This window comes from Zootermopsis nevadensis, unplaced genomic scaffold, assembly GCF_977971745.1.
Source record: "Zootermopsis nevadensis isolate Lab colony 2312 unplaced genomic scaffold, Znev_1.0 Znev_ptg000028l, whole genome shotgun sequence".
Lineage (NCBI taxonomy): Eukaryota > Metazoa > Arthropoda > Insecta > Blattodea > Termopsidae > Zootermopsis > Zootermopsis nevadensis.
The window spans coordinates 2,166,750-2,182,055 of record NW_028259160.1 but is presented as its reverse complement, the minus strand read 5'-3'; the positions used below and the strand labels follow the sequence as shown (position 1 = coordinate 2,182,055).

Genomic DNA, 15,306 nt, shown 5'->3' with positions numbered 1-15,306 from the left:
AGATTCGGTGTTGCCGCGTATTGTCGCTCATGTAACGAGCTGTCTGTGCAGAAACAAAGGACGAAATGATTCATGGAGGAAGTTGAAAAGGTGTTTACTGACAGACCGGATGAAAAGATGTAGGTACTTAATGTTGTAATTTTTCTTCCTTTTACATTTAATTGTTTTATTTCATGATTCTACATTCCAGAATAGGAATTTCCTTGTTCACTGGAAGAAACAGGACTTAGTTTTGTACTGTTTTCTTATCGTTGTAATTATACTCCCTCGATAACATTTCCCCCCTCTACTTCACTAACAAATGTAGTTTTACCCTTCTAATGGCGAAAGTCGTCATATTGTTTAAACTCGACGAATAACAGAAATTCTCAAATGCATGCATCAGTGTCCTCATTTTCGTCCACTGCAGATAAGCCGTAAGTCTGTCGTTGGAAGTGAGACCTGATACGTGATGATTCAGAATCCCTTTGCATACGAAATGCTACTCAGAAATGCTGTTTGCAAGACCTAGGCCTGCGTGGGTGGACAGTTTTAAAATGTCTCTTTGATAAAAAATAGGGTGGGAATTTATACATTGAATTTAACTGCTGCTTAACTGGAGGTTCAGTTATTGACTCTTGGCTTAGTGCCTGAACAAGATTTAAACTGGGTGCCTCCTGAATGCAAGTCAGACATCCTTTTCCACCGTGAAAGAAAATGTCTGACTAGGACAACTGATTTTTGGTAATTGATATAATTCATGTAGGATTTGAGGTTTTCACGACAGTGACTCTGAAGATGGGTTGTTGCGCTGTGTAGTCTGGTCGATGTTAACCAACGTTTCAGAGGTCATACTGCCTCCGTCATCAGAGTATGAAGATTTCCGTCTTCTGGGTTGTTGCGCTGTGTGGTCTGGCAGAAGTTTACCAACGTTTCAGAGGTCCTTGCAGTCTTAATCACCCTGTTGATGGAAGCAGCAAGGACCTGTGAAACATCTGTCAATTTCTACCAGACTACACAGCGCATCAATCCAGACGACACCCATCATCTGATATAATTGAGTTGATATTTTATTGTTGATTTTTTGTACAGGTGCTTACAAAATAATAAAACTGATATGAGCGTTGCTGAAATGGGCTGTGTTGGGCCCTGATGGGCTTTGCTGAGCCTTGCAGGGTGTTATTGGGCCAAGGTTGGCTCAGCAAGGCCAAATACCATCCAGGACGGCCCAGGATCACTCAGCAGAATCCAGTATTGCCAGGAAAGCCCAGTTGGACTTTACTTTTCTGTGCTAAGTGGTACTAGGGTCTTGCAGGGCACTGCTTGGCCAAGATGGGCACAGCCGAGCAATGCTGTTCCGTGCTGAATGGCACTGGGCCATGCTATGCTTTTCTTGGCTGTGATGGCCCATGCGATGCACCCATAGGGCAGTGTGGCTGTAAGTTGACTGCTTTCCCTTTGCCATTTAAATGGTATCTGTTTTTTAAGTTTCGCTGGTTGTGACGTCTTCAGTGTCATGCGGTGAGCGGCCATATTTATGCTTCTTGCAAGGTGGTACAGCCTGTTTGAAGCTAGGTTTCCGCTTCTGCTTGCATGGCATTGCCTTGGAAGGACCAGCCTTGATAGCTGTAAAAGAATTTTGCACATCAGTATTTGTAAACTGTGCAGATGACAAATTCACACACGCGCACACAAATTATCCGTATTAATTACATTGCATGGATCCACAAGTCAGTCAGGTGACAAGTCATAATAATACAATACTTAAAGCGAGTAAATTTAAACTATTACAAAGATTTTACGTAAAATAAGCACAGGGTTCATATAATGTAATTAAATTTCCTTTTATACAGAAATAAAGGAAACAGAATTTTACTATGCGGGATTTGAGGTTGTCAATGTCGGTCTCCTTGGTTATAAAGCCATATGGATTTGTAGGATGATACCAATGTTTTGGAAGATTATACTGCCACTATCTTCAGGGTTGACAATTGAGGCACTATGTTTCTGTGAAATGTTGGCGTGTACTTGCATGTCCTCACAGCATTAAAACCCAAGAGAGCAACATCAGTATGGAGCTTTATTGTCTGGATAAATTTGAAATTGTACATGTATTGTGAAATAAGATATTTACCTGGTTCAGGAATTCTGTTGGGAATGTTTCTTTTAGGTTGACGTTTAATAATGTTTCTCTTCGCCATTGGTTCTGCATTCTGGACACAAAAACAGGAGTCAGTTTCGTGCAATGATTTCTTCATTTAGTACTTTCATCATTCCTAATTTTTATAATAGTCAAATATGAAGGTTTTGCTGTAGCTGTTTATTAAATAATTAGTTTTGTTAATTTCTTGTGTATGTTTAAAAGCTGAACAATAAAAATATAATTTATTATGTTAGATTAAAATAAAGAGCAACAACTCTTAATATAATGACTTGCAACGTGTATATTTGAAAGACAAAACTTCTGAGAAATTAATTCAGCTAAAATATTATTACTTACTGTGTCTGAGCACTGAGAGGAACTGCGAGAAGAATTTCCATTAGGAATAAATTCTGGTGGTGGGAATGTATAACCCTGCAATACCAGTTACAAAGGTCACATATCAGTAAGTAAATTCAGACGTAATGTATCTTCTTTGCCGCGGTGTTTATAAGGTAAAAAGAAATTAAGTTTTGTGGAAACATGTTTAGTAAAATGGGTATTGTCATTATAGAACTCATAGGCCCATAAAAATTAAACATGTTTCTCTCGTATTAGGGTCTAAATATTAAAAATTGCTAACGTAAAAGTCGATCACTGATATCGATCCCGAGTCAACTCGATGTAGTAAAAGTCGATCACTAATATCGATCCCAAGTCAACTTGATGTAGTAAAAGTCGATCACTGATATCGATCCCGAGTCAACTCGATGTAGTCAGCCACCAATGTATTAAAGTATATATGGAGATATGGAGGGTGGCTGCAAATATATTGGACATGGGTGATACGCAAACAACTCCTTGCCATAAAAGAAGTAGCATGTTAAGAACTGTTATACACGCCCAGTTCTGAAACTAGCTGAGCGTACTATCAGCTTCTCAAAAAGACTTCACAATATTTTCTGCTCATATTAAGCTCTGTTTTCAGTAGCAGGCTGTACCTCAGTCATAAAATATTTCCAACAATTTTATTATCATCTGCAATTCACCATGATAGTCGTGGTTTCATTCGCTGCACCATATCAGAGTTCCAGAGCACAAACATTGGCTAAGGTCGAAGGACGTTCATTCTTAACCCTTTGAAGACGAAGATCGTCTTCATAATATTTACGAATCCAGACCGTACCGCGAAGAAAACACTACACCTCACCATTACGAAAATCAGCTGGTTAACCCTTAGAAGCCGAAGCTCGTCTTCATAATATTTACGAATCCAGACCGTACCGCGAAGAAAACACTTCACTTAACCATTAGAAGTCGAATCAGGCGGTACCACATAAGATTTAACAAAAGAACATCCCGGTCGAAGCCTTAATTGCCTTGACTCCTTCGAGACAATATAGCTCTCGGCTTTGAAAATGTTTTCCGAAGGTAGTAGGAGCGTCAGAAATAAATCCTGATTTTAAACACTAAATATTTAAATATTGGACAATGTACTTGTTCTGACCTTGACAGTTTTTCCCCTCTCCATCTCAGAGATGGGTGGCTCCAAAATTGAATATTCTTGAATGGTGTTATTAATTCCGTGATCAAAAACTGGCACGAATGGCATTGGTATTACTTTATTTTTGACATCTTCCCAGTTGATGTCCTGTAGGACGAAGAACAAACATTAATTCTGATTACAGAGTAAAGTGTGCAAGGTAGACGTGAGAACATGTCAATTTAAAGACGAAGATTTTGAAATGAAGTATTAATTTAATTATGCCATCAGGGTTTCAAAGAAGTTGTTAGGAAATTTAAGGAATGTGCTGAGAGCATTCTTCAGAAATTCTAATTTAACAGTACATTATGTACTGTCTTCCTAAACCTGTTATTTTTATCCTCAAATATATATGATATTTATTCTGGAGATAAAAGTCGCAAACTGTGCCTGATTTTCCCCTGTGCATTGCATGGAAAAGACAGCTTAGAACTAAAACATTTATACAGGTGTGTATGTAACAGACGCAGGCAAAGAACTTACGCGGAAGAATCGATGGGTCTTGATCTCCTTAGCATCACGTTTTCCTGTGCATAAACGGTATCTTGGTTGTTTTTCTAAAAGTCTGGTTATCAAATCTCTCATGTCCTTGGATGCACTCCTTGGCATTACCGGTTTGCAATTCAGAATTTTACTGTAAAATAAATATCCATTCTTGTATTTGCAATTAAAAACATGCTTGTTAAAAATAAGAGACCTGATTAGTGTTTAATTTGTAAGAAGATATCAAGAGTAGGTTATACAAGAGATAAGGAAGATGGTCTAGGTCAGTGGTCCCCAACGCGGCGCCCGCCAAGGCTTTCTTTGGGTGCCCGCGTTGTTACCAAAAGAGGTTATACTGAATAATGAAGGCCGTTCAACCATGAACATTATAAAATCAAAGCACAGACTCGACTTACTGACGCCCATCTTTACGATTGTTTGCGAGCAGCAACATCATCCCACACAACCCAAATTTGAAAAAATGGCAGATGAAATGCAGTGCCAAACATCACACTAACTTACCACTTGAATAATAATAATTGTACATATAAAAGTACGTATTTTTGATCACGTGGTTTCTTGTATCTCTAAACGTCGTGTTGTTTTGCGTATTATTTGGTGTCTATATCTTATTTATCCAGAGAAGAGAAAATTTGACTTTGTTAATTGGTTGGTGCCCGCCACGATCTCATAAACTCTCAAATGTGCCCGTAGGCACAAAAAGGTTGGGGACCACTGGATTAGATTAAACATGTTATGTTATTCAGCTTTAGAAACTATTACTCTGTCCCTTAAATTCAGTCGACGTCCTCCACCAACTTCATTTCTTAATGGTTGTGGTCATAGTTGTGCTTGCATTTTTTTCCCCCTTTCTTAAAGTTAATTCTCTATAAGTTTTAAATGTGTCCACCTAATTTACTGAAGTTTCACAGTCATGGTATTAGCCACTAACTAATTTGTGTAGAAATTTATTCAAAGCAACATGGTGTTCACAGGAAACACACATCTCTTTCCAAATGATAAGGACTTACCTAAATAGCGTGCAATCAGAGCAATCTTTATTATATTTAAATGGTTTGACTCCTTTCACCATCTCATACGCTAGTACGCCAACACTCCACCAGTCAGCTGCCTGCAACAATTCAGATTAAGGTCAACAACTGCATTCAGTCATTTTAATTTCGTCATGTTTGAGACACGTTTTCACAAGTGTCTCCAGAAACAGAAACCAATGTTGTTCCTTTATTGCCTTCAGTTACGTATGAAAAATATTCTTTCTTCATTTATCTAATTCACATAGGTATCAGTTTGATTCTTGGCCAGACAGACTGTGCTGAGTTTTCCACGCGAAAACTTGGTCATAACCTTAAAAATCACTTTATTATCCACTGTTCTAAGTTCTCATTGTACAGGCAAACTATTTCATTTCATGTAAGACTTGACGTTTTCACAGCGGTGAGTATGAAGATTTCTGTCTTCTGGGTTGTTGCGCCGTGTTGTCTGGTAGATGCCCACCAATATTTCAGAGGTCATACTGCCTCCATCATCAGGGCGATTAATGTGATCATCGTCCAGATGATACAGGCAGTATGACCTCTGAAACGTTGGTGGACATCTACCAGACAGAAGCCTTTGTTTATTTCATTTCACATTAATCAACACGTGTCATTAAAATCTGTTAAGTCCTTCCCGAAATGTTGCCTGTAGACAGAGAGAGAGGTAATGATAAAGGTAATAGGAGCAAATTTTCAAGGTTACTTTGTTAAAGTGCCTGAGATTTCGTACATTCTTTAATGCCTTTTGAACTACTGAGAGTTCAGAAGTACTTTTGGTCTTTATTTTAATTCAAAATCTCTTAATATACTACATTTATTCTTTAAAGCTCAGTCTGTATCTAAGTAAATTTTTCCCCCCTTTTCTTTTGGGGGGTGGGGAAGGGAAATAATACAACGAAAATAGACACTTAAAGCTCTTTCTTGTTTGGGGCAGATGAAGGGAATGATACTAAAGAACAATTATTGAAAATTTCAGTACTTGTATTTTAAATTCTATTTTTCTGGCAAATATGTATCAGTCATCGTACCAAATGGCACCAAATTCAGTTCTGCCACCTAAAACGTATACTGACAAATTCATGCATTTGTCATTGTTAAAGGAGTTTCTATTTGCAGCTCCAAACACTCAGATTAGTAAATTAATTATACTGTTAGTTCAGTTACATGAAGCAGTGAAATCATTATTTTCACATTTTCAAGGTATATAAGATACTTACTAAGCCGTAACCTTTGGATCTGATGACTTCTGGAGCCATATATTCTCTAGTCCCGCAGAATGAATATGTACGTTTGGCCTGTTGATCGAAACAACATTTTAAATATCTGTGACAAGAATCAGACACAAAGCAACTCTCTACTAATAGAAACAAAACTTTGAGCACGTCTAATGCTGAAGACCACATCCTTGATTTTCCAGTTTGGCATTTTCCAAGGTTTTTTCTTAACAATATCCAGATCCCTTGTTAGCGTGGGAACCTCCACACATGACTTACTAGCGTAGGATCTTTCACACGTGATTTGCTGGCCAGTTCAAATTTTTTAATTCCACCAGTTACAGGGGTTCTGGACTGGTACATTGGTTTTCGAACTATATAATAACTATTTAAGAAACTCCGAAGGAGAAAATTACGTGTGGCGGTGCTATAGATAATACATTTCTGTACTTTTGAGTTCACCCCTCAGATTCAAAGAACTTCAGACATCTGTTAGTTATATGTTTTTCCTAAATACTCTTCAGCATGTGTGGTCTAACACATGAAACCTCTCCCCTCTTTTTGGTTCTTGTACTTTGACGACTGTCAAATAAATAATACTGTTTGATACAGTGGTCCACATAGCTCCTAGATTTTCACCGTGTATGTTCCTGTAAGTAAACCGACCAAGAGATAAGGTGGATATTTAATTTACCTTTTTAGGACTGCGGAATGTTTTACTAATGCCGTAGTCTGCGACTGCGACGTGACCACGAGCATCCAATAGAATGTTGTCTGGTTTCAAATCTCTGTGGATTACTCTCATCTGAAAGAAACAAATGCATAACTTCTCAGCAGGTGAGTTTGTTTATTAGTTACTATCTTTCTACCTTGTTGCTTACACACTTTGCGCATAAACATAAAATTATTATTAATAAGCAAGATAGATCCCGCCATGTTACTGTGGGGGAAATTTAACAATCAGATTCCGTGCTAATTAAACCTGAAAGCATTATTTAGAATAAATAAGCAGAAATTCTGAGGTTGATGCAGTAAGCTTTTGGTATCACTTCAGATATTTTTTACAGAAATTAAAAATTGTTTTTTTATGTTTATTTATTTATTTAGTGTTCTGTCTGACGACAGGTCCATATGAACAGGATCCTTCCATCCTTTTCTCGGACTGGGACCTGTTCATATACGTTCTTGGCAGATGATCCAGAAGTGGTTTGCCATTGCCTTCTTCTGTGTGTGAATGGAGTAATTGTTGGGATGCCACGGAGGAAAACTCCGTGTTGCCTAGACCACGGCCTTGCCCAACACAAGTTATAAATTCGGGCACAGCCGGGAATCGAACCCAAGACCCCAGGATTACAAGGCCAGCGTTTTAACCGCTAGACCACCGTGTAGTGAATAAAAAAGTATTGAATGAAGTAAAAAATTGTGCAGTTGTGTAATTAATAAGTTAAGTGCTTTTAGGTTTTATACGATCTTGTGTAGTTTATTGGCAAAGAAAGGACCATAGTGCAACAGTGTACCTACCTTGTGAAGGTGCTCTATTGCGAGGACAACTTCTGCTATATAAATTCTGGCTTGATCTTCTGTAAATGGACCTTTCTGTCTTAAGAGATTTGTCATAGTACCACCTTCATAATAGTCTGGAACAATAACGACACGACCTTTTTACTGTAAGGACGCTTACTGCTACTATAATAGCTTCCAAGCAATGGAAGGATTTTATCCCCCCTTCACCTTGTGGCCATGTGTCACTAGGACAGCTTTGTTATGCTGCAAGTTCTGAGCTGTCTTTACTTATTTGGTTTGCTTTTTGTGATCGCAGTGTTATATGATTTCTGCTGTTACATTTAATGGTGGTTATTATAGAGTTCACTGAATTATACTGAGTTGCATATTGAATTCAGTACTAGCGATATTGCAAAGTGACACTCGGCAGAAATCGAAAGCTGACAAGACAGTTTAGAAAGAGACAATGGGTTTCTCTCCAAGTTAAGAATGAATCTGGGATCTCTCACAAAGTGGTGATGTACGCCTCTCTACGAGACGATACCCGCAGCCCAAAGAGGGCCCTTCACATGCAGTTATGGTGCTGTTTCATGTTAGAGCATCGTTGTAGTTAGAATTTGTTTCTTTATAGTTACTGTCTTTACACAAAACACATACTGATACTTTATCTTATACGTGATACAAGTCGCATGCTTATTTGCCCGTCTTCATACACTTCTACATGCTACTAATCTGTTGTGTGTTGTGTATACTGGGTAATGTTTTCTGAATAAAATTACAATTATAATATTTATTACATTTACTCAAATTGAGCATTAAATTGTAAAACTATATATTAATTTTATAGTTTAGATGCGTCATGTTTGTGTTCAAAATTCAGATATATATTTATTATACAAGTCTATACACAAACTTTTAAATTGTAGATGTTAAAATTTAAGCGTGCATTAATAAATATAGAATAGTTTTAAATGATAAAAACCTGAAGATGATGCTATGACATTGAAACATGTTGTAATATATAGCGTAATATTGTAACATCGAAATAACAATGAATGGCGCAGAATATTAATGGTGATTTTAAATTTTAAAATTTAAACATCAACAATTTAAAAGTTTGTGTATAGACTTGTATAATAAATATATATCTATATATTAATATTAAATTGTATTGCATTGGGTACTTAAGATTAAAATTATTTATATGTGAACATGGTCAGATCCCTAATGAGACAGCTCAGTTCTTAAAATCTGTTTTTACAGTGATAATAAATACACGTCTTTATAATTTTTTTATGTACTCACCAATTATCAGGTACAGCCTCATTTCTGTCTGACAGGCGTAGTGGAGACCGACCAAGAATGGGATGTTGCTTACTTTTTCATGCACTTTACGCTCTGTTATACTATCCTGAAGTGATAATGCATCATCAGGCTTCTCCATTATTTTCATAGCGTACAGTGAGCCATCATCAAGACCGCCTTTCTTACGAACGAGGTACACGTTCCCATATCCTGTAAAATCACTCAATTATGTGTCATCTTTGATATTTGCTCAACAGAGGGCCCTCATATCTGCAAACTCTACCTTCATAAAGAAGAGAGTTCTTTATGAAAGTTTTGTGCAATATCAAACTTTCACGGCTAAAAAGAGTTAATAATACACATTCCTTACACTATTGAAGAAACACTAAAATAGTTGTAAGATTTAAGGTTTTCACAGCGAAGTTTGAATATTTCTGTCTTCTGGGCTGTTGCGCTGTGTAGTCTGGTCGATGTTTACCAACGTTTCAGAGGTCATACTGCCTCCGTCATCAGGGCGATGAATATTCACAGTGCAACAACCCAGAAGACAGAAATCTTCACTAAAATAGTTCCCATCACAGTTGTAATTTTAAATGATGATAGAATTTAATTTCGAGCCGGGATAGCTCAGTCAGTATAATGACTAGCTACGGGCTGGACGACCGGGGTTCGATCCCCGACGGGGGCAGAGGATTTTTCCTCTAGCCTCTGCGTCCAGACCGGCTCTGGGGCCCACCCAGCCTCCTCTACAATGGGTACCGGGGTCCTTTCCCGGGGGTAAAGCCGGCCGGGGCGTGATGCTGACCACTCACCATTATCTAGTCCCGAGGTCAAGGAAGAGAGGAGCTATACCTCCACTCACCCCAAGCGCCTACATGGCACGTAGCGGGACAAACTTTACTTTTTACTATGAACAACACTACAGGCTCACAGAAATGAAATCTCACTTAAATTTGCGAGCTTGATATTTTCATAGTTATAAATTTTATTGTAATAATGTGTTCAATATTCTTTGACCCGGTCACGTGAACTCCGTACAATTTGATAATTTAGGAACTAGTTCAAATCCTATCATTTTTATATTTGTGCACAAATATGTTCTTTGCAGGTCTTCGATGGGCACTGTTTAAATAATATTAAACAATAAAATATGTTGTTCAGTAGAGTATGGTCTACACTAGTGGCATTCAACCTGGGGTACGCGTACCCCCGGGGGTACGCGAAACCATCTTACAGGGTACGTGAAATTTAAAAAATATACATTATTTTATGATAAACACTGAATAATCAGTAATGTAATTTATTTAATTTATTTTAGATGTAGATTATATACTATGTATAATTTGAAGCATACACCAACAACTTTGGGGGTACAAAGTTGAAGAGAAATTATATCTGGGGGTACGAGAATAAAAAAAGTTGAATACCACTGGTCTACACCACTTTCATTAACACCTGATTCTGAGCTTATTACATTAAAATAAACAAAATACTTTGTCTTTAATAAGATCGGTCACTTATATTTATAAATGGCAGTAGTGGGATACTTTAGTAGTGCTGTCACAATGCAGACATAAATTGTTATTGACATCGGAAACAAGAAGCAGGCTACAGAACTTTGCTGTGATTTTTTTCCCCTCCTCCCCACCCTGCAACAATATATTTAACCCCTGATTCAATTGTAGTTAACATGAAAGTGTGCTAGGAAGAAAATTCTGACCTCCTTATTGTCCACCCGTTTAAGAATTCCATTAGTGAGTATGTTCTTAAATACCTCCTTGAGGTTGGTTAACATTGTAAGTGTGGTTTTTGTTTAGTTTAAGAATTTATATATCTTTATATTCTTCTCCATCATGAAACAGACATAATGGATGCCAGTCCAGTTTTCTCAGAAGACATTTAAAAACAATATCATCCGTCAGAGAAAGAAAAATACTGTTGGGAGAATATTTTGATTGCCTTGGAGATATAGAAAATTTCTCTCTGTTCCCTGTCGTCTTCTACAACTGATTACGGAAACAAGCAAAGATCTCTGATAATTCTGATGTATCATTTTGATTTGTCTCTGAGTTTAAGAAGGTTATGATTAGATATAACCAAAGTTTGTTCCCAAACTGAGGTTGGGCTGCACTTCTCTTACTACTTCTGCTTCTACTCTGCTCTGCCAATTGATCCATAAGGCTCAGAAATCAGGTCCATGTTTTACAAACATAAATACACACCTAATTAGCGAAATATTAACAGAAAGTTGTACGTACCGCCTTTTCCTAGATGGCTGAGTACCTTGAAGGTCTTCAAGGTGGCATGGGGTTGGGTCATTGTTTTAGCTCTGTAACAAATTATAATTACAGATATGACCTAAAGTATCCTTATTTTACATGTAAAAAAGTAAAGTAAAGCTGTCCCACTATACGCCATGTAGGCGCTTGGGGTGAGTGGAGGTATAGCTCCTCTCTTCCTTGACCTCGGCACTAGATGAGGGTAAGTGGTCAGCATCACGCCTCGGCCGTGCTTAACCCCCCGGAAATGACCCCGGTACCCATCGGATAGGAGGCTGGGTGGACCCCAGAGCCGGTCTGGACGCAGATGCTAGAGGAAAAATCCTCTGCCCCCGTCGGGGATCGAACCCCGGTCGCCCAGTCCGTAGCCAGTCACTATACCGACTGCTTAAATCACGCAATTCGCCCACTGAATGGAGCGTTCATTAAAGTATTTTGTAAAAATTTATTTTCTCAACCCCGTTGAAAATAATTTTGTCAACGAACGTCGTGGTAGAGTGATTAGCACTCCTACTTTGTATTCAGGAGTTACCGGGTTCAAATCTCGGCCCGGAGGCCGGCTATCATGACTGGAATTTCCGTGTTTTTTCCTCAGTATCTCTAGGCACATGCCGGGAGAGTGGCCAAAATTAGGCCACTACCGCTTCCTTTCACATCCTTTCCAATTCTTTATTCATTATCAACCTCTCATTTGACGCTATACAGTCTGAACTACTGAAAAAGCATCGTTAAATAAACTATAAATTACTAAAATGTTGTCAGTGGAACCACGGTTCCGGAGAATTTGACGTAAATACGTCTTTACGGAAAGGAAGTTTATATATTGGCTTCATTCTAAATATTTCCTTTATACCTGCTTTACAATTGAGATAAGTTTGATTAAGACATTGCTTATTCAACTTGAATTAGTTACGCTTAAAATGGGTCTGTGGTATTTTAATGTAATGTAAGGTAATGTATTTTAATGTAATGTAATGAAATGTTTTATAGGTAACAACAATGCCGAGTAAACAGATGACGTTTCCTAGGTAACAAAAATGCTTGAATGCTTAACTTTAATTAGTTACGCTTAAGATGGGTCTGTGCTAGATGAATGTAATGTAAAGTAATGTATTTTAATGTAATGTAATAAAATGTAATGTAATGTAACGTATCCTAGGTAACAACAATGCTGAGTAAACAGATGACGTTTCCTGGGTAACAACAATGCCGAGTAAACAGATGACGTTTCCTAGGTAACAACAATGCTGAGTAAACAGATGACGTTTCCTGGGTAACAACAATGCTGAGTAAACAGATGACGTTTCCTGGGTAACAACAATGCCGAGTAAACAGATGACGTTTCCTAGGTAACAACAATGCTGAGTAAACAGATGACGTTTCCTGGGTAACAACAATGCTGAGTAAACAGATGACGTTTCCTGGGTAACAACAATGCCGAGTAAACAGATGACGTTTCCTAGGTAACAACAATGCTGAGTAAACAGATGACGTTTCCTGGGTAACAACAATGCTGAGTAAACAGATGACGTTTCCTAGGTAACAATAATTCCGAGTAAACACGACGTTCCCTAGGTACACTTGTTACACTTTTTCGTTTCCCTTTCTCGTTACACTTTTTGCCGAATGACCCTTCCTTATAGACGTATTTACGTCAAAACTATAAATTATAATAAACTGCAACACCCTAGTATCTTTTATGTTAAAAAAATTGTCAGTGGAACCACGGTTCCGGAGAATCTGACGTAAATACGTCTATGTATTTAAATTATATTTAAGCAATAAATACAATGAAAGGAAGTTTATATATTAGCTTTATGCTAAATATTCCCTTTATACATGCTTTACAATTAAGTAAATAGTTTGATTAAGACATTGCTTATTTAACTTTAATTAGTTACGCTTAAGATGGGTCTGTGGTAGCTGAATGTAATGATATGTAATGTAATAATTCTTATATAATATAAGTACCTGTGATATTGTAAAACTTTTTACCAGCACAAAATTATCTACTCTAAGAAGCACTTCTTCTAAAAGCGATTCACAGCTCAGCTCTTTCCCCAATAACGAAAGCGGATTGTTGACGGCAATAATATAACAAAAAAAATGCCCAGCAAACAGATGACGTTTCCTAGATAACACAACAATGCATACAAGCTGACCATTGTTGTCAGTCCATATTTACAAATTGTTGATATTTTCTAGGTAACCACGTTACACATTTTCCTGTCACTTTTTCGTAACACTTTTTAGCGGAATGACCCTTCAATATAGACGTATTTACGTCAAAAGCGTAACGAAGATGTGTAAGATCCATACCAAAAATGTGTAAATATGGACCGACAATGGTCAGCTTGCGTGCATTGTTGTTCCCTAAGAAAATAATTGTTACGTCATCTGTTTATTCGGCAATGTTGTGCTTAATTACTGCCGTCAACAATCCACTTTCGTTATTGGGGAAAGAGCTGAGCTGTGAATCGCTTTTAGAAGAAGTGCTTCTTAGAGTATATAATTTTGTGCTGGTAAAAACGTTTTACAATATCACAGGTACTTATCTTATATAAGAATTATTAAGAAATCTATTGTTGTGTCATACTATGTACAAGATGGATGACATTGAAGCTAAAAGACTCCATAACGCAGAATATATGAGACAGTACAGAAAATGTTAAAACATAGAAGTATTAAATAATGAACTCCAGAGTGTAATGTCAATGGTGAAAAAGTTTTAATTGTAACCACACACCTATTGATGATTGTAAGAGATTTATTTTGAGTCATTTGAGAAATTATACAAATGTTTTCAGTTATGGCCACTGAAGATCCTAATACAATGCCGATAATATTGACAGGAGATTTTAATATTATTTTAAGAAGGAGGAAAATCAAAGCTTTGTCACATTTATGGAGGAAACGTTTGGCTTAATGTTGATGTCAAATCCTCAATGTAGTACTACTAGATCAAGATCTTGTATAGATATGGTGTTTGCACGAAATGTTGATACTCTAAAGTGTACAAATTTTATAACATATAACCCATCTTAAGTGTAACTAATTCAAGTTGATTAAGCAATGTTTTAATCAAACTTATCTCAATTGTAAAGCGTGTATAAAGAAAATATTTAGAATAAAGCCAATATATAAACTTCTTGTATAGACGTATTTACGCCAAATTCTCCGGAACCGTGGTTCCACTGTAACTTTTTTACCGAATGACCCTTCCGTATAGACGTATTTACGTCAATAAAACAAACATAATAACCATAAACTACGATTTCATAACCACAATTAGTAAGTAGTAACTCAAAACACAACCTACATTTTCGTTCTTAAGTTAGAAGCTAAGAAAGAACATGCAAATAAAGTACATTACCTATGCGCCACCACAATTCGGTCTTGTAGAAATCGAGACTCCCATTTTGTTGCGTTGTACTTATGCACAGCGTGTTGTTACTATTGTTGTCTCAAGATACAACAAACACGTACGTTTTCAAGCAACAGATTTGTATTGTTGCGTAAGCAGGTCAGTAAACAAATCCTCTGTATTTAAATTATACTAGAGCGGAGCGCTCCTTTCGGAGCGCCTCGAGTGGATTGGTCAAGTTTGTAAAACACAACCAACCTTGTGTAAGAAACTAAACTAACCCCTCCTAATGGAGGGTTAAAAAACTTTACCGACCACTCCTTCCATATCCCCATATGTTATTTTGACATGGTACAGAATATATCATTATGGTGTGGTGCGTAATGAAGCACAGGGACAACTTTACCTATCTTAACATTACAAAAAGTAAGACATGGGCAG

General features: G+C 37.3%; 1 protein-coding gene across 2 annotated transcripts; it reads right to left on the bottom strand.

Annotated features, from left to right (window-relative positions):
* Positions 1 to 1,031: 1,031 nt before the first annotated feature.
* On the bottom strand, positions 1,032 to 14,968 carry LOC110829424 (ribosomal protein S6 kinase alpha-5). 2 transcript variants are annotated; one of them, XM_022063121.2, is made up of 12 exons: positions 14,875 to 14,968; positions 11,481 to 11,551; positions 9,223 to 9,432; positions 7,936 to 8,051; positions 7,109 to 7,219; positions 6,418 to 6,495; positions 5,177 to 5,277; positions 4,146 to 4,296; positions 3,627 to 3,770; positions 2,480 to 2,554; positions 2,114 to 2,192; positions 1,032 to 1,605 (listed from the first exon to the last, which is right to left on the bottom strand). In XM_022063121.2, the coding sequence occupies exons 2-12, from the start codon at positions 11,539 to 11,541 to the stop codon at positions 1,463 to 1,465; spliced, it is 1,269 nt and encodes a 422-aa protein (XP_021918813.1). In that variant the 5' UTR covers positions 11,542 to 11,551; positions 14,875 to 14,968; the 3' UTR covers positions 1,032 to 1,462. The 2 variants fall into 2 exon arrangements, with proteins under 2 accessions (XP_021918813.1, XP_021918814.1); XM_022063122.2 differs by lacking the exon at positions 14,875 to 14,968 and adding an exon at positions 13,473 to 13,587.
* Between the last annotated feature and the right edge of the window lie 338 nt (positions 14,969 to 15,306).

Coding starts and splice junctions, on each gene's coding strand:
- LOC110829424 (XM_022063121.2), bottom strand. CDS start 11,541: ATGACCCAACCCCATGCCACCTTGAAGACCTTCAAGGTACTCAGCCAT. Junction 4,297..5,176: donor TCTGATTGCACGCTATTTAG/GTAAGTCCTTAT, acceptor TTTATTTTACAG/TAAAATTCTGAATTGCAAAC. Junction 2,555..3,626: donor AGAGGGGAAAAACTGTCAAG/GTCAGAACAAGT, acceptor CTGGTATTGCAG/GGTTATACATTCCCACCACC.